The 22,175-nt window shown below is 44.8% G+C and overlaps 1 protein-coding gene across 2 annotated transcripts in view; it reads right to left on the reverse strand.

The window, feature by feature from the left end:
- The window catches only part of ATP8B1 (ATPase phospholipid transporting 8B1), a 127,782-nt gene that overhangs the window by 64,679 nt on the left and 40,928 nt on the right, over positions 1 to 22,175 (reverse strand). For both annotated transcript variants that reach the window (XM_019463935.2, XM_019463936.2), the window contains exon 2: positions 750 to 952. In XM_019463935.2, coding sequence (XP_019319480.2) covers positions 750 to 930 — 181 coding nt within the window. In that variant the 5' untranslated portion in view covers positions 931 to 952. The remainder of the gene's footprint in view (positions 1 to 749; positions 953 to 22,175) is intronic.

Genomic DNA, 22,175 nt, shown 5'->3' on the forward strand with positions numbered 1-22,175 from the left:
GAAGAAATATTTTGGACCTGAAACCTGGAGCAAATCTGGGGCCCAGAGAGAAAAGGTTCAGCTTCCTCGTGGAGCACAACCGCCACAGGAAGAGACCACATTTTCTTGCCAGGGTGGGAGAACCAGCAGAAAACGAAATAGAAAAGCCACAGCGGGAAAAGCATCCTCATAAAAGTAAGGTACACTCCGCTGTGGCCTCAAGGACTGACAGTCTACGGCTATTTTTAAGCACTATTGGTACAGCTGAGTCGTTGTGACAGAGCCCGTGTGGCACACAGAGCCTAAAACAGTTACTGTCTGGCCCTGACCCCTGGTCCAGACCGGGCCTCGAAGTTGCCCTGATTCTGGGCAGGTAGGGCTGTTTGCCGTTGCCCCTCATAGCAAGCAGCCCACACCGCATCATATTCACAAATGGCTGAACCAAAGGTGTGCCAACTCCAAGCTTCCTGGTGCAGTAACAAGCAAACTCCTCCGCATACAAGTCCCTCCTAAAAGTAGACACCAACCAACACCTTCCATTTTCGGGACAGAACGTGTCGGGTGGGTCGACCAGCCCTGCGTGCTGGGGACGAAGCGTCCAAACCCATTGTCATCCAAGCCCATTGCCCCCGTTCTCCCAGCTGTATCCGAAGAGGAGGAAGATACCTCCTGGCCAACCTAACACGGGCTGGCCATCCTGTGCACCTGTGGTCGCTGCCCAGTGAGGACAGACAAGGATGGGACCCAGTCTCCGGTCCCAGTGAGGTTACCTTTTCGGAATGTCTCCCGATTTTCCTCTGCTTCTCTGTTGACTCGATTCTGTTCTGGTTCAACCGCAGCTCCCTGGTCTTCGAGCTCATCTTCTGTTTCATCGTCACTATAGGGAACCACTTCATCATTCGGCTGAGAATCCTCCTCGAATGTCGTTTCTGAGTCTCTTTCAGAACTCATCCTGCTGGCAAACTGGAACTACCTGGTTTAAAAGAAAGAGAAACCAGAGTGAGTTATGACTCGTGCCCAGTTTCTGCCTGCGCCCAGTAGCAATGCCCTTTTAACGGAACATAATTTAAATGAACGTGCAAGTGTGTCTGAACAATGACCCCAAAGTTCAAATTACCAAGCAAATAAGAACAAAACCATTCACGGGGTACCTGGGTGGCTCAGTTGCTTAAGCATCTGACTTCAGCTCAGGTCATGATCTCACAGTTTGTGGGTTCAAGCCCCGCGATGGGCTCTGAGCTCAGAGACTGGAGCCTGCTTTAGATTCTGTGTCTCCCTCTCTCTCTGCCCCTCCCCTGCTCATTCTCTGTCTCTCTATCTCTCTGTCTCTGTCTCTCTCTCAAATATAATGAACATTTAAAAAATTAATGTTGGAATGAGCACTGGATGTTGTATGTAAGCGATGAATCGTGGGAATCTACTCCCGAAGCCAAGAGCACATTGAATATGCTGTATGTTAGCTAACTTGACAATAAATTATACTTTTTAAAAAATAAAAAAAAGAAGAAAACCATTCATTAGTGATTGCATGCTTGAGCAAGAATTAAGAACAAAAATGTAGCTGCAAACTTTTTTTTTTTAAGCATATACAAGCTTTAAGGTAGTATTTCAAATTGTGGGTCTCTACCGAGCAAAATAAATTTAAGTCATAACCAACATTAAAATAAAATGAAACAGCTAATAAAGCATCGGGGCACAGCAGGCGTCGTAAGAGTCAGTACTGTTGGATGAAACCGTCTGATGAAACACACACACATTTATTTGCATTGTAGGTCTTAATGCAATTGCATTTCTTACTGCGGGTTGCTGGCAAAGTTTGAGACACAGTGCCCTAAGACATCTGGTTTCCCCTAATGCTAATATTCTGAGCTTTTACTCTGTGATACATTAAAAAAAATTTTTTTAACGTTTATTTATTAATGAGAGGCACAGAGCATGAGCAGGGGAGGGGCGGAGAGAGGGGGAGACACAGAATCCGAGGCAGGCTCCAGGCTGTCAGCACAGAGCCCGACGTGGGGGTGGGGGGGGTCGAACTCTCAAACCGCGAGATCGTGACCTGAGCCGAAGTCAGATGCCTAACCGACTGAGCCACCCAGGCGCCCCATACTCTGTGATACATTTAAGGCTTAGATCCTCACCTTTTACTTCCTGGGAGCACTCCCTCACCTCTCTTCCTAACTACCCCCACCGACACCCTGTATCTGGAATTTGTGCTTGTGTGTATGCTGCTGTTTAAAGTGAATGCACAAGTGATAAGCACAACTGTAGTCAGATTAGGAAAATATTTACACAACTACCATGGGTCACATGAAGATAGCCATGCAGCCTGGCGTTATTTATATAAGCATCATATTGCCATGTACCTGACGTTGTTAATAACAGCGGCTCACATTTATATAGCGTTAACTGGACTCCAGGCCCTGCATGAACTGCTTCACCGACATTGGCTCCTTGAAACTTCCCACACGACCCTGGTGAGGGTACTATTGTTATTCCTACTCTACAGAGGAGAAAACCACAACTCTCTGAATAGCTTGCACAATAATTATTAAAAACGTGCCACAAAGGGGCGCCTGGCTGGCTGAATCAGTAGACCATGCAACTTTTGATCTCGGGGTCATGAGTTCAAGCCCCATGATGGGTGTATAGCTTACTTAAAAAAAATTTTGCAGCAAAACAATTGCTTTCCAAGGAGGGATCTTCTATATTCTACTCTTCTGTTACGGCGTCTTATACGTTTTCATCAAGGGTTAGTTGCCGTGAGTGGAACGACTTAGCTGATTGCATGCTTTGTATCAAATCTAGCATCTTGGACCTGTGAAGTTTTATAGCCATAACTGAACATGTATGAAATGTTTAAATATTTATATTATCTATTATTAATACGTATTATCATATATTATATATTTATAATATAGATATATTTTGTACAATATTATTTACAACCATAAAACCCAGAAGCAACTTGGGTGTCCAATGCTTGGTAACTGTGTAAATAAATTGTGATATTGTCACACTATGAGACAATTTAGATCATGATCCGAAGCGTTTTTTTTTATTTTTATTTTTTTAACTTTTTATTTATTTTTGAGACAGAGAGAGACAGAGCATGAACGGGGGAGGGTCAGAGAGAGAGAGGGAGACACAGAATCGGAAGCAGGCTCCAGGCTCTGAGCCATCAGCCCAGAGCCCGACGCGGGGCTCGAACTCACAGACCACGAGATCGTGACCTGAGCCGAAGTCGGACGCTCAACCGACTGAGCCACCCAGGTGCCCCGATCCAAAGCGTTTTTAATGACTCTGGAAAAGTCCAAACATGTTGAGTTGAAAGGTGGGTTAACAATCCGTATGTATAGAACAGTCCCAGTTACTCATTTATTCACTGTCCAAAATGTCAACAATTGCCACGCATCCTTTACGTGAAATGACACATGTCAAGTGCTCGATTCAGTACCCAGCATACGGTAAATACCCAATACAGTGCTAACACGACAGAAAGTACACAAACGTGATTTCGTGATTTTCAATTCTTTCCAGAACTAGAAAAAATGTCCTTTATAATAACAAATGAAATGGTGTGGGGATTTATCCCTTCATGCATTTCCATCTCCTGAAATCACTTCTAGACTGTATCTGCCTCTCACCAGGAGGTAACATATTAGACTATTTATTATAGAACTACACTTAAGCACAGGCGGATTCCGTTTAAAAACCTTTTGATTGCAGAATGAAACATTTTCCTGCTCTCCCAATTTTCTGTGCGCTAGGAAATAACTCTATCTCGGGGTTTCATACATGTCTCATTTGTGGTTTTGTAATATACTGCCACCCATGCTTTAGCTGCTATTTAAATTTAATACACTCTCTTTAAAATTCCCAAGCTCTTAAGGGCAAAACTTTTGCCAACAATCTTTCAGAACAAAAATAATGGAAGTGGTTCAAGCAGGACCACCCCGTGAGATAGATAATATTGTCCCATCTTACAGATAAGGACACTGAGGGTCAGCTGCTAAGTGGCGTAAGTTAGGATCTCATGTCTCCGTTATAGGGACATGTGCGACATTAATGAGTCTGAAAGCACCATTATAGAAACAATTTTTCTTTTATCGTAGTACATAACATAAACTTAACCACTTTAACCATTTTTAGGTGTCCAGGTCAGGGGCGTTAAGCGCATTCTAGAAACATTTTGTACGTGATCGGTTCCCTCATCATTATTACGGCCAAGTGTCTCCGTGCTTATTTCCCACATTAAGACTGGATCCAGTCTTTCGAGGTTGAGGGAGGAGACAGAACAAAGGAGTGGATTCAACAGCCAGGAGGATGGGATCCAGGGTGAGCAAAGGCATTGCATAACCGGCCAGCTCAGCACTGGAACACCCACCCCAGGCCAGACTGTGTGGGCTGCTTGGAAAGCAGAGCTCTGAGCTGAGTGGAAGTTCTCTGCAGTGTGTGTGTGCGTGCGTGTGTGTGTGTGTGTGTGTGTGCAAAATGCAGACACACATGGGAACCATTTAGCTCTCTCATCAGAGCACGACCAAAGAAAAACCGGGAAGAAATCCTTTCTTTGAAGCCCTGAGTGACGTAAGCCACTTTCCTGCTCTAAGCCATGATGTGAAGAAGGCAGGCACTATCTAGAACATGGATTTGGAAACTTTGTTGTGTCCCTTACCACCCCTGCAGCACACTGCAGCCCTGTGTGCACTTGCTCAGCCTTCATGAAGCACCTGCCAGGTGCTGACTACCACCCAGGCACTGGGAACAGACCCTTTGGAGACTACCAGGTCATTCAGGGATCCAGGTAAGTAAACTATACATGACAGCCACGAGACACAGCAAGGCTAATCATTTCTGCCTGAACATACACCTCCCGTCCATTCCTGCCTCTCCGTCTCCAAGGCCACCACCCTAATCCGCGCTGCCATCACCTCTCTGCTGCATTGCTGCAAATACACTCTAATTACACGCCTACAATCAACTTCCGAACAGCTTCCAATCAACTTCTTGCCGCTCTCCTGCTTAGACCCTTCCTATGTGTTAGGGACAAAGCTGTGTCCCCTTCAAAAAATCATAGGCTGAAGCCCTAACCCCCAATGTGACTGTGTGGGGAGATCAGGCCTTTAAAGAGGTAAATAATTTTATAAGGGTGGGACCCTAACCCGACAGGTCTGGTGTCCTTACAAGACGAGAGAGAGACGTCACAGAGCTCTCTCTCTCTCTTTCTGTGCACGCACAGAGGAAGGGCCGCAGAAAGATGACGGCCACCTACAAGCTAAGAAGATGGCCTCCCCAGAAACTAACCCTACTGGCACCTCAATCTTGGACTTCCAGCTTTCAGAAATATGAGAAAATAAATGTCTATGGTTTAAGCTACCTACTCAATAGTATTTTGCTACGGGAGCCCAAGCAGATCAATATACTATGGGTTCCCACTACTCTTTAAATCCAAGCTTTCCCCCAACTCTGGGAGCTCTGCGCCCTCCTACAACTTCTTTCTTCCTCACTAACCCTCAGCCCCATGGCCCTGCTTTCAGCTTAAGCAAGTGAAATCTTTCCTGCCTCAGGGCCTTTGCACATGCCCTTCCTACTGCCTGAAATGCTCTTCTCTCAGTTCTCTTCATGGCTATTATTTCTCAGTCTTTAGCTCTCAAATTCAATATCCACTTTCACTGATGGTGTTAAAGAGGTACCTGCCCTCTTCTTCCTACTACCACCAATCTCCAAAACACTTACTTTTCTCTTTCCTTCCTAGCACTTACCACGATTTTTAAATATACATTTGCTTTTACTTGTCATCTGCCTCTTCCACGAGACTACAAACTCTACAAGAACAGAGTCCCATCTGGGAATACTCAGTGCCTACCCTCTAGTTGCCACTCAAAGATTTGGGGGAAAGAACAAATTCACTTTTGATAAAGCCCTCAAGGATTTAGAGAGTAATCTTCTACCAAAAACAAAGATATCTTTACCATCTCTCCATAGCTCCTACCCACCACACCGTAAAAGAGTTCAATTAGTCACTGGATGAAGGGGGAAAGTTGACGGCAATAAGAGCGAATAAAAACTTCTACGTTCGGAAGTTGTACACAGTGGAGATTTTTAGGAGTCTCACTCTATCAAGGTCACTGAGAACTTATTGCCTAAGATTTTACTACCTACACAAAACTAAATCAGCCTGTGGGAAGGTACTGAAGGTATTGAAGTTGAGCCCTGATCTTTCTTTTTTATCACCCGCCATATGACAAGTGTCTAACACACAGGAGGCCCTTCTGCCTCTGTCCCTTAGGGGGTTTAGAGTCCGGAGGGGAGTTCGCAAATTACAGCCTACAGGCCAGGTTCGGCCAACCACCTGTTTTTGCAAATCAAGTTTTATTCAAACACGTCCTTGCTTATTCCTCCTTGTATCGTCAATGGCTGCTTTTATACCATAGCGGAGTTGAATGGTTGTGATGGACACCATATGGCCTCAGACTGTAAAATATTTACTATCTGGCTCTTTACAGAAAACGTCCGTTGACCTGTGGACTAAAACAAAAGATACTAAGAGACAGCAGCGAAACAAGTGCTTAATATCAAAGGCTCACAACCAGAGGAAATCATCACCGACCTGGGTAAATCGGGCCTGGTTTGGGAATAGGAAATAAACGACCAGAGGCAGTGGTGGGAAAATGCCCCTAATACAGTTTTCCTATTGATTGGGAATAGTAGTGTCTCAATTATTGCAAGCTGTGTAACTGGAGAGGACACACGCTGGCCCAGCCAACAGACCATCATCTCCCTCGTCGCATGAGCAGGTGGTGATCGTGTGTCTACTAACACAGCCGTACCCGGTGCAGGGTGGTACTTCTCTGGAATCAAGGCGTCCAAAGTTAGTGGGACAACAATCAACCAAGGCGTCCAAAGTTAGTGGGACTAGATGTTAGGGCAAGTAGGCAAAAGATTTATCAGAATTTTTTTTTTAATTCATCAAAGGGATATAGCATTCAAGGATTGTTCTGGTCACATGATCTTTAGAAATTATTCTTACTCAGCTCCTGCTTAATCTGAAAAGCAGCATGGTTTATTGAAAGGAATATGGGTCTGGATTCCATTCCCAACTGTACCACTCACTAATTTATAACTTGGGTGGATTCCTTCACATTTTCGAAGCTCCTTTCTCTCATGTGTAAAAAAAAAAAGGAGAGAGAGAGAGACAGAGACAGAGACAGAGAAAGAAGGGTAGGGGATATCTACCTTCCAAATACTGTGAGAATTCCTTTTGATAACTGAAGGTTGTAAAAGCCCCTAGAGATAGCCCACAGAGAGTAGGTACAATATACAGGCTAGTTTCCATCAGGTTCTTTTCAGACTCCTTGAGAGATGGAGGTGCAAAACAAAGACTTAACATCCACCTGCCACAGGAGACAACTCCTCGTTCGTCCCCTCCACTTGCTCCTTCCCAAGAAAGGGGCCTTGATACAAGTACCGATCAGAGCCTGCAGCCCTAAGTGGGGGGGGGGGGGGGGGGGGGGGCGGGGGGGGGGGCGGGGGGGGGGTCATGTGATCCCATTACCTGATTTTAAAGTCAGGTAGTTTGTGGGTTGCTTCCCACCTTGCCATCTCCATGACAGCAACACGCAAGGATGGGCTGTGCCTCCTGGCAACCATCCTCCTCTCTCCCTGTTCTGTCCCTGTCCAGTTAGCAGACTCCAGACTTTTCTGCAAGCCTGCCTAAAAAAGAGCACAGGGTAGAGGAGATGGTGGGGGAGGAGAGGGACCAAGAGGCATCATTTATACCAGAGCTCGATTTGGGTCTTTTCCAGCTCTTAATAAAGTGGCACTTCATTTTCCATCCTGCCTTCTGTTGTGTTCAGCCCTCTTGGTCATAAACCCCCAAGGACAAAAGGGGTGAAGGACAGAGTTTCCAAACCTGGATCCTAACACCCCATCACTTGTCACCTTTATATACTTGGCTACGAGCTCCCCGCCAAGTGAATGAATGAATGAATGAAATCCTTATTCCTTTGTGGGAGAGGAGGCGCCAAAGGAGTGAGAAAAAGAGAACCCAGGCAAAAAGAATGACCTTCCTGCTTTGCAATAAAAGCTTTAAGTCAGCAGGAACGAAAACACAACCTTTTGCTGCTATCACAAGGTTTCTCGATTTAAAGGGAGGAGAAGTAGGAACAAAAAGTTGAGTTTTGTCATGGCTAGGGTATGATCTGTGTGCATATGCAAGGGGCTCAGAGGCCGGGGAAGGCCAAGTGTGCCTGGTCAATGACAGCTTTGTCATAGGACTGGATTCCTGTCCAATTAGACAGTAAGAGTCACAAAATTCATTTTTGTTCATTCTACATCATCTTTTTTTTATGGCTCTTAAAGCCTCAAGAAGAAAGGGTATTTCTAAGATGTGTCTTAATTATATTTAATTCATATTGATTTAATATACTATATTAAATATAAAATTAAATTAATGTATTAATTTAATTAATATTATTAATGATAATGCAAAGTATTTAACATAATGTAGATCATGATATAATAAATTTGTGCGTTAGATTTTTATGTCTTCTATACTCTGTGTGTTTTTATTATATGTTCTAAACTAAATATAATAAATTACAACTCTGGCAGGCAGATACTGTGATGCCTCCCATGATGCCACCGCCTGGCGTTCACGCTCTCACGTAACCCCCTCCTCATGAGCGTGGGCTGGACGTAACACCTTGCTTTCAACCAACCTAATATAACACAGGTAATGGGATGTTTTAGTCATGATTAGGTTACAAGAGACTATGACTTCTTCTTGCCAGCCAGCTCTCTCCCCTTCCTGGCTTTAATGAAGCAGCTGTCCTATGGAGGGGCTCACATGGCAAGAAACTGACTGACCCTCCAGCCAATAGCCAGCAAGGAGCTGGACTCTTCAGACCAACAACCCCACTGAAATGAATACGTACAACAAGGGGACCGCAGCTGGCCATATGTATTGTATATTCGGAAGTTATGAATAGAGTAGATCTTAAAAGTTATCACAAGAACAAATTCTAAGCATATGAGGGTGATGAATATTAACTAAGTTTATAGTTGTATATACCTATATCAAAGCGTTATGTGGTATACCTTAAACTAAAACTAGGTTATACGGCAATTATACCTCAATAAAACTGCAAAAAAAGTTTTTTTTCAGGGTGGGGGATGGAAATGAATTTTGCCAACAATCACATGAACTTGGAGGTGGATCCTGCCTCACTCTAGCCTTCAGATGAGACCCCAGCCTGGACTGACGCCTTAATCGCGCCCTTGTGAGAGAGACCCTGGAACAAAGGACCCCACTAAGTGGTGCTGGATTCCTCATCCACAAAAACTGGGAGCTAACAAAAGGGTGTTGCTTTAAGCTGCCAAGTTTTGGAGTACTTTGGAACAAGAGAGAACTAACACGCATATCCTTGATCACAAATAATAATGATTCCGGGTAAGTAATGAATACGGCCATGATTATTTCCCAGTTATCCTGAAGAAGAGCCCAATCTAGGAGGGCGGCAGAAACCTTCTCTATTATCCTAGTTGGCACCAGACACCTGCCCACCCTACTTGGAATCTGCCCGATACTCTTGAGAGTAAAATCCAAGAAGCTTGATGACATATAATTAGGCGATCTCTTGAAGCAATAATAATAAAGTTTATCTAAGATCTAGATTAAACTTAAACTTTATACAGTTACCGAAGCAACAGGACTCTACTGTCCCTAGGACAAACGGGGTTTTATATATATATATATATATATATATATATGTGTGTGTGTGTGTGTGTGTGTGTGTGTGTGTGTGTACACACACACACACACATATATACGCACACACATATATATAACTTTTTTTTTATTTCTTCCTAAACCAAAACCTAGAAAGCCTGGAAGCCTGGAATAACTATCATAAAACTAAGGGACCATTGATGTCACTACTGTGGGGGGCAATCAGCCAAGACCTTTACTCGGGATAGAAGAGGCTTCTGAGGGCACCTGGGTGGCTCAGTCGGTTAAGCACCAGACTTCAGCTCAGGTCATGATCTCTCGGTTTGTGAGTTCAAGCCCTCTCTCTGACCCTCCCCTACTCGTGCTCTGTCTCAATCTCGCTCAAAAATAAACAAACTTTTTTTTTTTTTACTTAAAAAAGAAAAGAAAGAAGAAGACAAAGCTTCTCTAGGTCCGCAGCGTCAAGCTCTCGGTTCCTCTGAAAGTCCACCGCGGAGCGCTTTGCCACAAAGGAGCTGACCACCATCGCATATGCACGGCTCTGCTGGCTACCGTCGCAAAAGGTGCAGGGGAAACCTAAGAACTCTGACTTCTCAGAGAAAGGCAGTTTTTTTTCTTTTTCCTGGTGCAACTTAACAGGATTTCTTGGTGATATTGTCCCAACTCTGTCATGAGCTGGCTGGTGTCCTCCAGCAAGGACGACTACTTCCTGTTAAGATGAGGCGCCCTCTTACAGCTCCCCAAGTAAGTTTCACACCCCGCGCCTCCCACGGTCATCACGGACTTATTCTGAGATGTGCGGCCAGGCGCATTTGTTGCCCTTTTACCAAAGAGAGTGGTGAAGCCTGGGGGTGTTCGGCTCGGTGACATCAGATGAGAGTCAAGCCCTCTGCCTGCACAGCCAAGTCTGTGCCATACAGACCGTGCGGTTCGGTCAACACAGGTGGCTGCAGACTGGAATTCAAGTTCTGTCCAGGAAACTCCTGAGCCCGATCCCCTATTTCAAGCAGCCGCTGCTTTCTCCGGCCACACACCAACTGGGCGCCTCATCAGTCACGAGAAAAACCTAAGCGACAGAAATGGAGACACTGACAAGAGAAAGAAAGCAAACTTTGTGATCTCTCCTACACCAATGGGTGGGAAAATGTTAAACGCTCCCCAGTTTCTATCACGTAGGCGTGTACTTAAATCAAGAACTCTCTCTCCTAGGTGTTTTGAGCTGGGAATATGGGAGTCGTATAGGCGAGCCAGCACTCAGGGTGGACGGGGGAGAGGTTTTCAGGGAGGAGGAAGAAAGAGCCGGGGGGAAGGCTGGGCAGCATCCAGTGTGAGGCACCTGCCCACCTGAGAGGTTTAGGGGTACAAAGAGAAGAGCTGGGGAAGGGCTGTCTGGAGTCCCCTTCCCTGGTCCATGAGGGCTTGGCCAGGCTCTGTTCCAGACAGCCAGAGGAGCCAGCAGAGGCGTCTGCAAGGAAAGGAACATGACCCACACGGTGCTTCGGGAAGATTAATCTGATAGAGGAGGGAGTGTGGGTGGCCCGGAAGGTGAGAGCCAGGCAGGGACACTGGCCAGAGGTCACCCTGAACACCGAGCATCGTCCGTCATGGTTTCGTCATCTGTAAAACCAAGCAGTTCGAGTCGTATTACCTCCGCAGCCACATTCAGAAACAACACTCCTTGTGTGAATGTCACTGAAGCAAGGAGGAATAAAGGCCTGAATTAGGGTGGTGGCAAACTGGAAAAATGGGTTTCAAATTAAGGCCGGGTGGGGCTGCCATGCTTTTGTCTGGAAAACTATGGGGGAAAAAAAAAAAAACAAAAGTAAACAAAAGACTAGAACCGGTTCCCATAGGATAATAATGCCAGAATTCCCCCAAATGTTTACTTTAGAGACTCAGCCTCAATCCACAATGTATTTTTATGATAAATACCGAAAGTTACCAGGAAAAAAGCACTGTTGTTTTTGCAGTCAAGCTCCATAGTCACTTGTCAGTGACAATGGCCTCATTTCGACTTTGTTGCGATTGCCTCTATGATTAGGTTTTTGAATTATATTCATGCTAAAGTACTGTAAAACCATTGGGGCTTTACAACTCATAACTGCCCGAGAGCAAACCTCCAAGGAAAAATGAAAAATAAATCTGTCGAGTTATTTACTTTCATGTTTGAAGAGTCACCAACCTGTTGAGAAAGGGATGCATTTAACATAAAGACTACACTACAGAAAGACATAAGAGTCAGCATAGTTTTCCAGAACTAACTATAATAAACCTTAACATTTGACGTCTACAAAGGGACAGCTTATATTCCCCATTCAGAGTCAATAGGACTGCTTGTTTGAATAGAAGGGGAAAGAGAAGATGCAGATGTGTAAGTAATTGGACTAATAGACACAAATAAGAAACACACAGACGTGTAAGTAACTGGAATAATAAAGTTACTCTTTCTAGCAATCAAAGAAGGCACACGGATGAAAACCAAGACACCATTTATGCCTATTAAGTTCATATTCGATGACTACATCTCATGCTGCCTGGGTTTAGCTGAATGAATGAATTCCTTCTCTCATACCTCTCTCTCTCTCTCTCTCTTTCTCTCTCTCTCTCTCTCTCTCTCACACACACACACACACACTGCAGCTAGCATTGAAAGTGGTACATTCCTTACGTATAAAAACAATATAACAACATTTTACGCACCAAGAACACGAAAGATATTAATAACATTTGACCCAATGATCTCATCTATAGAAGGTCTGCCAATATAAACAAACAAGTAAAATAACTATTCACACAAAAGGTTTGATTGTCATGGTTAGCTATAAAAAGCAGGAACAGAAACCACCTGAAAGTCCAAGAGGATAATGGTTCTATAAATGATGACTTTAGGGTAGCCACTAAAAATGGCAGCCAGAGAAACGTAGGGAGTGTTTTCAATACAACATTAAAAGGGGAAGTCAGAAATCAGAGTTGTGTCCTAATGCTGCAGCTTTGTAAATAATACACAGGCACATTTTAGAAAATAATTTTTTGCTCTGAAAGAAGAGACTTACAGTGTGTGTTTCTCTTTCCAAAATAATCACCAATTGATAACCCCTACCTACCCCTTGTAGCCAAAGACTACCAAGCTGTCAGTTGTGTCCTGGGCTCATTTCATGAAATCCTTACAACATACCCCCAAAGAAACTATCATCCTCGCTTTGAAGGCTTTAGTACAGGTTAAGTGACTTCTCCAGGGTCATACGATGAGGTTTCAACCAGATCTATCTGCCCCCACATTTCTTAAGATCTGTCACAGAGGCAGAAAAATTGCCTCAGGGTATGAGGACTATGCCCACCCACGCTTTCTTTACTATCAGCCTCTCTCTTTGCAAATGACTGAAAAACCAAAAACAGCCGCACTAGAGCAGGCTGATGTCATCCAGAGGCGGTGTCTGAGCTCAGAGAAGCGAGGGCTTCCGTGTTGGGGCAGGAAAGGTGAAACCTACCGCGTTTACTCCTTTGTATCACTGCACCTTCCCAGGGCCTTAGTAAACGCTAAGATTCCAGTTCTCTCCTAACCATCCTAAGATGCCATGAAATCTAGTCTGTGTCTGTTTTTTCCCTCAAAGAGCCCTTGCTGGGTGCCTGGGTGACTCAGTTGGTTAAGCATCTCATTCTTGGTTTTGGCTCAGGTCATGGTCTCACGATTAGTGAGATCTGGCCCCACGTTGGGCTATTAGTACAGATTCTGTCTCTCCCTCCCTCTCTCTCCCCCTCCCCCATGCTCACAGGCTTGCTCTCTCTCTCAAAATAAATAAATAAACATTAAAAAGAGAGAGAGAGAGAGTCCTCACTGACCTAAACTCTATACGGATGGAGACCCCAACCCAGTGACCTTCATGCGCCAAGGACAACAGCCCTCAAGAGCCCTGGACACAGGTCCAGTAACAGAGTGATTTGAAAAGTTAGCTCCTCATCCCTCGTCATCTGCATTGTAAAGCTCTGTGGCCTCCACCACTGCAAATACAAGCAGTCTTAGAACTCCCTCCTTGCACCCTTTCTATACGTAAGTAGGCTTCACGTTTGCCAGATATTCACCTATAACTATGCACCAAGGTTTAAACAGATATCACGTATGGCTGACACATCAAGTAGGATTGGGACGCTTACCAGATATTTTTCTAGGCACTGCCCTGGTTTCATGAATATCTGAGTCTGGTCAACAGAACTTCGCATTCCATTTGAAAGTTAACACCTTCACAGATTCTGGGTGCCAGAAGTCCAAGGGATGAGGGCCACATCTTATATTTGGTCACTGTCTCCTCTGCTGGGTCTAAAGTCAGCCCAGGGGATTCAACTTAGATTACAAACCCTTCCCAGACAGCTGAATTCACACCCGAAGGTTTGGACCAAGACCATGTTGCAAACATGTGGTTAATATTTTATATGTCCTCTGGAAACACTTACATTTGGCTTGGACCATCCCCAGAGCTTCTGACAGACACAGTTCTAACTATCTGTTCTGGCTTTCGGATTTTGGACCAGGTAAAGGAACAGGGGTGCCTCGGTGTCCACATACCCGATGGTTCTCAGAATTTGTAATAACGCTTAAACAGCTTCCGAAGCGCTCAGGGTTTTCGCGGGATGATGCTGGTGAGTGTTTCCAAGAGAGCAGACACATATTCCATGTACCAAGCACAGGGCTGATGGCTTGATATACGTTAACTTAGTATCATTTGTCAAGAGTCAAATTACTCTCCCCATTTTACAGATGAGGAAATGGATTCAGAGATTAAGTTCTTTGCCCAAGCACGTATAGGTGGTTAACTGGGATAAAACTCCCGGTCAACAGTCTATGCTCTTAGTCACAACGCTCGGTACTTAATTGTACCTATTAATATCTCCGTGGCACAAAGTGGAGAAGAGCTAGTTAATCCACTTTAACCTGAAGAGACAAATAACTACAAGACATACAGCTAAATTTACGTTGGAGCTAGAATGGGTGGGTGTCCAGCCATCCCAGCATCATCCTCTTGACTGCGAAACTCCGGGGCTGGCTTGTGTGGAAAATGAGAAAGAGGGAGGGGCATAAACCGGAGAACCCTTCTAGCAAGTGTGTGTCCACCCTTGGAAGAGATTTTCTCTGCTGTTACCTAGAATCCAGGTCTCTGACTTTGTATGAAATGCCTTCTGCCTACATGGAGGGAAGCAGTCCCTCCAGCTACCCGGTGTCCCCCTGGCTTCTACTCTGCACACTCCCCACGCGGACTGCTCAGGTGGTTTTCCAGGTGCCCCTGCACACCGCTCCTCTGCACAGATTCTAGAACAGCAGTTCGTCTGATGTCTCTTTTTATTTATTTTTTAATTTAAGAGAGAGCGTGAGCGCATATGTGCGGGGGATGGCGGGGGAGGGGAGGGGAGGAGAGAGAGGGAGAGAGAGAGGGAGAGAGAGGGAGAGAGAGGGAGAGAGAGGGAGAGAGAGGGAGAGAGAGAGAGAGAGAGAGGGAGAGAGAGGGAGAGAGAGGGAGAGAGAGGGAGAGAGAGGGAGAGAGAGGGAGAGAGAGGGAGAGAGAGAGAGAGAATGAATCTTAAATCTTAAGCAGGCTCAACACTCAGTGTGGAGCCCAACGTGGGGCTGGATCCCACGACCTTGAGATCATGACCTGAGCCCAAATCAAGAGTCTGACGCTCAACCAAATGAGCCACCCAGGCGCCCCTTCCATCTCTTTCAAATCTGACAACAGAATACTAGAGAATTTTTATTTAAGGAATTAGGGCTTTCAAAAATAAAATAAATAAAAGGATACGATGACTCCTGCCTTAGCCCATTTTCCCAAGGAACTAAGAATGAGAGAGGTGCGTGATATTGTGATTTCGAATGAAAAATATGTATTTGGTTTTCTTCCCATCCCTGGCACAGAGCTCCTAAAACCCTTGGAATTTCCCAAGTGATGGGAGCGATAAACTTCTTTTGTTATGTTAATGAGGTGGTTTTTGGAAAGTACCTAGGTAACCTAAAGAGAGGGGACCGACAGGGGCGGGAGAGGAATTCAGTCACCAATGGCCACTGATTTCATCAGTCATGCCCATGTAATGAAGTCTCCATAAAAACCCCAAAGGAGGGGGTTTGGGGTTTGGGGTTTCGGGGTTGGTGAACACGCGAAGATTCGGGGAGAATGATCCTCCTGGAGAAGACACACAAGCTCTGCACCTTTCCTCATGCGTTGCCCTGTGCTCCTCTGCCATCTGGCTGTTTGTGAGTCATCTCCTTTTGTAACAAACCAGTGATCTAGTAAGTAAAATGCTTCTGAGTTCTGCGAGCTGCTCTAGCGAATTAAGTCTACCCAAAAAGGGGGTCGTTGGAACCGGCCAACTAGAGCCTGTCCGTCATAAGCAGCAGGTGACAATCTAGACTGGCAGTGGGCGTCCGAAGTCAGGGAGAAGGCAGTGTTGTGGAACTGAGCCCTGATGTTATCTCCAGGTAGACAGGGTCAGAATTGTGCAGAATTGTAGGACACCCAGCTGGTGTCAGAGAATAGCTCAGTGGTGTGGAAAAACCACACACAATGGGGATTGGGTGCAGAATCCTTAACGTGATGGATCCCAATTCCCGCAGCCACTCAGGGACAGGCTGTCCCTGCAGGGACCGACCAGGGGGAGGAGGAGTTCATTGGTCCAGCTTGCCGGTACTAAGAAAGCACATCCCCTGTAGAGGATTCAAAAAATGGTGGCAAAACCAACTAAAAAGTCATAATTTGTATTACTTTATTATCACCATGAATGGAGAAGGTCAGTGATAAAATACTCCTCTCAAAAATCTTTTTTGCTATCATTACCGCTCAGTTTTGTTTTTGTTTTTGTTTTACTGCAACATTTTGGTAACGTTAAGTGTCATATAAGCACTTTAATTTTTTTTTTTTTTTTTAAGTTTCTTTTGAGAGAGAACGCTGCAGGAGGGGCAGAGAAAAAGTGGGGAGAGAAAATCCCAAGCAGGCTCTGCACCATCAGCTCAGAGCCTGAGGCGGGGCTCAAACTCTCAAACCATGAGATCGTGACCTGAACTGAAATCAAGAGTTGGACATTTAACTGACTCGGCCACACAAATGCCCCCCAAATAAGCACTTTAAAAAAGGACTTATCCCTCCCCCCCCCCCCCAAAAAAAGAAAAAGACTTATCCTATAATAAACACTGGATTCTATGGAAGCTAATTCTGAATACTTCTGGTACACAGCATCCCCCACCCCCCTACAAGGGATGTTAAAAGTCAGATATTGCTTACTCTGTCTATAAATTCAGAATTCACCTCCCTACCATGACTGTGTACCTACAGGGGAAAACTGTGGGTAGCTTTTGTTAACAACTTGTATAATTAAAACATAAGTGACCATATTTTCTTTTCTCTCTTCCAATTACCCAAAGATAAACATGCTATGTTTCACCACTTAACTAGGTTTTAAGAATTATTTGCAGGGAATACCCAGAAGAAACTGGTATTTAATGCAAATAAAGACAGCCCGCTCAGGTAGGTATGATTAATGCAGGCCTTGCACAAACATCTATTCTGATCTGCATTTTAAGAGAAAACGTAAACCCACAGAGGTATCTAATACTGATTAAAACATCAAAATGTTTTGAGGTTTTTACAGAATGCCAATTAAATAAGCTTCCTACTCCATCTCTTAAAAAATCATGACCCCCCAAAAATGCCAGTTCATTCCAGAACATTCTATGGTGATATTTTCTCTCCTTTGTCAACATTTGCTTCCCTTTTGGGAACAGTAGCTCGGTGGTGAGGGCTTGGGTTTGACTTAGCAACACCTACCCCACTCCCAACCTCCACTTGCAATGCCACGTGATACAGGAAGAGCTTTCATTTAAACTCTTAAGTGAAACAAAATGTAAAGCAGCCAACCAAGATACATTTGAATATTTTTGCTCTTTTACAGCCCCCCCTTCTCCACAGATCCAGAGTTCAACCCCCATCTCTCCCAAGGGCTTTTTTTTTTTTTTAACGTTTATTTATTATTGGGAGACAGAGAGACACAGAGCATGAGCAGGGCAGGGGCCGAGAGATCGAGAGACATAGAATCTGAAGCAGGCTCCAGGCTCTGAGCTGTCAGCACAGAGCGCGACGCGGGGCTCGAACTCACAAACCGCGAGATCATGACCTGAGCCAAAGTCGGATACATAACCCAAGGGGGAAAAAAAACTACTTAAAGCCTTTGAATACCGCATAGATTTGAACTTCGAGCATTTGGAACTAGTTAAAAATCTTTTCGAAGCATGTTTTAAAAGCACTCTGAAATCAGTTGTGCTCTGGGTTTACCTAAGGCCGTCCCTCAGTATTTCATAGTTGTGACACATGCTTTGTCATCATATAGTCAATGAAAAGCCAAACTACACTCAAGGCCCAATGTTAATTTCTTGGCCACAAAAGAGGCCACCTCTGAGCACTCTTCAGCCAGACCTGCCTAACAGGTCTGTCCCACCCCAACCCAAACTCAGAGGCTCCACCCTCCCTTTTCCTCCTTTTCACCTTGGAGCTCTGGCTGTAACGAATTTGCATCTTCGCTTTCCAAAGTCGAAAACCCCGTGCCCAGAAAGGAATGCTGCCCCATCCCTGATGCAGCTAATTTGTATATGTTTGCCTGTATCACATGAGATTTACATATTACAGAGGCTGGTCCCTGTTTAAACTCTTAGGCTATCTATAAGAGAGGACTCCTTTGAATGAGACTGACATTTTGCTGTCTAGACCAAATACAAAACGCAGTTAGTGTTCAACGCATTCTGAAATCTGAGTTAACAGCTCTCAAGAAATGGCTGTGGTAGGTCAGATGAGAAATCTCTGGGATTATTCCAGGTGTCTTCACAAGCTATTGACAGATCGTCTGAGTCACGTGCCTCTGTGGAAGTTATTAGTGTCACACAGCTTTAGAAATTAGCCTGGTCTACCTGTTGCCCACGCCCCATGGCAGGCACCTCTCTGCTCTGTCTCCCACCCACTCGCAGGGACACATTCACATATTGCTCGCCAAGGCCAACAGGCACTTTGTTCCCACATCCTCATATCCTGATGTAATGGCTTTTTCATCTGCACGTGAACTTACTGACTGCCCAACCCATTCTTTATACTCTACCTTGTATCGTGGTTGGTCTTGTTTCTAATAGAAAATTCCAAAGGCTCAGGACCAAACCCTATGTCTCTTGTGTCCCAAGTGAGGCGGAATCCCTTACCACTTATGACCCGGGGGGACCTTGGGGAAAATATCCTCAATAAGCCTCCTCCATTTACAAAATGAAGATAAGGCCTACTTTACACAGTCCTCAACCTTAACCTCATGTAAAACCCTCAGCAGGGCGTATGGTACCTGGGACTCAAGCATCTACAGAGTGAACAATTTCAGTGATCCATTCGTCAGAAAATGCAACAAGACAGCATAAACAGGATAGCACGAATAATATTTTTCTCAATAAAAGTTTATTAAAAACTATAATAAGCCTACAAAGCCTGAGAACTGAAGTTAGGCTTCAGAGGGCCAGAGGGCCAGAACGAGGGGTTATCATCTGAATCCAAATCCTACCTCCTTTCCCTTCCATCACCCTTTCTCTAGCCACTGGGGTAAGGTTTCAGGGAACTAGGACTGTGTAAGGCATCATATATTTTCTAGATTATAAATAACTCCAAGACCCCTTAAAAAGTGGACCCCGAGGAAAACAAGCAAAACTATCATTCTGGTATCATCTAGAGAAGAGTGAGAGTTGGTAATCTAACCACTCAAACGCAGATTTTTGTTTTCCTCCAAGTTTGCATAGCAAACACTCTTTATCGTGGAATGAACAAGTAAGACAAACTTAAATTTCAAAGCCAGGTTTAATGTTAATGGAAAGATGCACTGGTTGAGTTTGCCTTGAAATACTATGGGGAAGGAAGTAGAGTATAAATGGAAGACCATTCACTGGCCATGGCCGTGAACAAGTGGGGGGGGGGGGGGGGGCTTCCTTATACGATCGCTTCTATTTTATATGTTTGAAATCTTCCCCAGTTAAAAAAAATTGAAACGATAAACTAGATTTAGAAGAAACTAAGGTCTTTACTTAGGTCCCTATCATTTGAAGCACATGCGTCCTAATTCATAACACAGGCTCTGAGGCACCACAGGCTTTGAGCAACCACCCGCCCATCTTGAGAACTCAGATATGACATAACCAAGATATTAAATAATAAGTCTCTTCATGGGTAAAAAAAAGAGTATTTTTAAACGAAATGGAACTATTTCACAAAGTAAAGAGTGAATTTCACTGAATAGTTCCTAAAATGGAAAGGGCATAGAAAACAGAAACGCTTTGTAAGTTAGGGCTGTGCCATCCGAACCAGAGGAGGCATATTTGCTCTTTCGATCACTGTGCACATTTAGCATTTACCTCGTTTTGTGCGTTATAACTGCCTTTAAGAACAATTTTTAGCTTGGGGCACCCGGGTGGCTCAGTTGGTGAAGCATCTGACTTGAGCTCAGGTCATGATCTCACAGTTCGGCTCGTGAGTTTGAGCCCCTCACTGGTCTGTCTGCTGTCAGCGCAGAGCCTGATTTGGATCCTCTGTCCCCCTCTCTCTCTGCCCCTCCCCCCTGTCGTGTGCCCCCTCCGCTCTCATGCACAAGTGCACGGTCTCAAAAATAAACATTAAAAAGAGGAATAATCTGGGGGCTCCTGGGTGGTTCAGTCAGTTAAGTGTGAGACTTCGGCTCAGGTCATGATCTCACAGTTCGTGGGTTCGAGCCCCACATCAGGACTCTGTGATGCTAGCTTGGAGCCTGGAGCCTGCTTCAAATTCTGTGTCTCCCCCTCTCTCTCTCTGCCCTTCCCTCACTCACACTCTGTCTCTCAAAAATAAATAAACTTTTGGGGCACCTGGATGGCTCCGTTGGTTGAACATCCGACTTCAGCTCAGGTCACGATCTCGCGGTTCATGAGTTCGAGCCCCGCATCAGGCTCTGTGCTGACAGCTCAGAGCCTGGAGCCTGTTTCAGATTCAGTGTCTCCCTCTCTTTCTGCCCCTCCCCTGCTCACACTCTGTCTCTGCCTCTCTCAAAAATAAATAAATGTTAAAAAAAATAAACTTTAAAAAAATTTTTTTAAAAAGAATAATTTTTAGTTCAAACACTGTCCCCATCTTTCATCATATTATTTTCTCCTCCGGCATGTGATAAAATATTATTACCCCCATTTCATGGATGAGCAAACTGAGGCCGAGAAAGTTTACATGGAGTGCTCAAGGTCACACAGCTCGGTGCCATAAGGGATGAAACTACAGCCAAGTCCGAATTCTCCAGTTGCCAAGGTCATTTCACTGTGCTCGGTTACAGCATCCCCAGTCTGCCTACAGTTCATTCCGGCACAGTGGAAATGAGTATGGGTTCTGGAGCCACGGCTTCCTGCCAGCTGTGCGGAAGGTTCGTTAAGTAACATTGCTGCTCCTCAGCCTGCTTGTCTACAAAACGGGTAAAATAATAGTGTCTGCCTCTTCGGGTTGCCCTGAGCATGAAATGAGCTGATGTATAGAAAGCTCCCGGGACAAATAGAGCCAGGCTCAAAGGGAAGGCACAATAAACACCAGTCGTTGTGAATCCCACGTGAGAGGTTGAAACACTAAGAATTGTGGGACCAAACTGACACTTCGGGAACAGCTGAGAAGCTACTACGGCCCATGCCTGGGCTCAAATTTACCTTCCTGTGAATCATTAATAGCCAGGGGAATACCTAGCTCGTAACCTGCTGTGTCACCCTAGTGGTGAGAGAGACACTAGATATTTTACTTTCCCAGCTGCCCCACAACAAAGCAGCCTGGGGGTGTATCCATTACTCCTTTTTCAGATCTCCTGAGTCAGGAGGAAACAGGTCACAAAACTCAAACTCTGCAATTGAAAGTAGAAGATGAACGTAACATCTTCCAGTCCATATTTTTGCCTGATGGATAAAAGTGGGTATTTCTTTTCTTTTAAGAAAGAGAAAGTGTTGCTTTCAGAAACAGGAGCCGTCTTTCCATCTGACACCTTTGCCACAATATACGGTGCAGAACTTGCCAACAAGAGACACGCGATACCTGCCAGCCAAATATAGTCTTCGTTGTTTATCAACAATGTGTAGTTGTACATTGGAGAGCCCCGAGCCGAACGTATTCTTGCGTTCACATATTACACTCGCATCAGAACTGCTTTATGAAACTGCTCCTAGGATAGCCTCCCGGTTGAGCAGTACAACTCACGGATCATAGAACCACGTCAACATTTGGAAAGGGAAAGATTATAAGACACTGAATCTTCTCATTTTTTTTTTTTTTTTGCCTACCAAGACAAAAAAATGCTCGAGGAAATTTCTTATGGTTTTGGCAATTTCACATCGACGGCTTAATCCAGTTAATCCTTGATTATTTGCGTGTTTAATGACTGGTTTCTTCACTATTTGTGGATCCCAGGCTGGGCTCCC

The sequence above is a fragment of the Panthera pardus genome, unplaced genomic scaffold (genome assembly GCF_024362965.1).
Source record: "Panthera pardus isolate Hobbes unplaced genomic scaffold, ASM2436296v1 HiC_scaffold_15, whole genome shotgun sequence".
Lineage (NCBI taxonomy): Eukaryota > Metazoa > Chordata > Mammalia > Carnivora > Felidae > Panthera > Panthera pardus.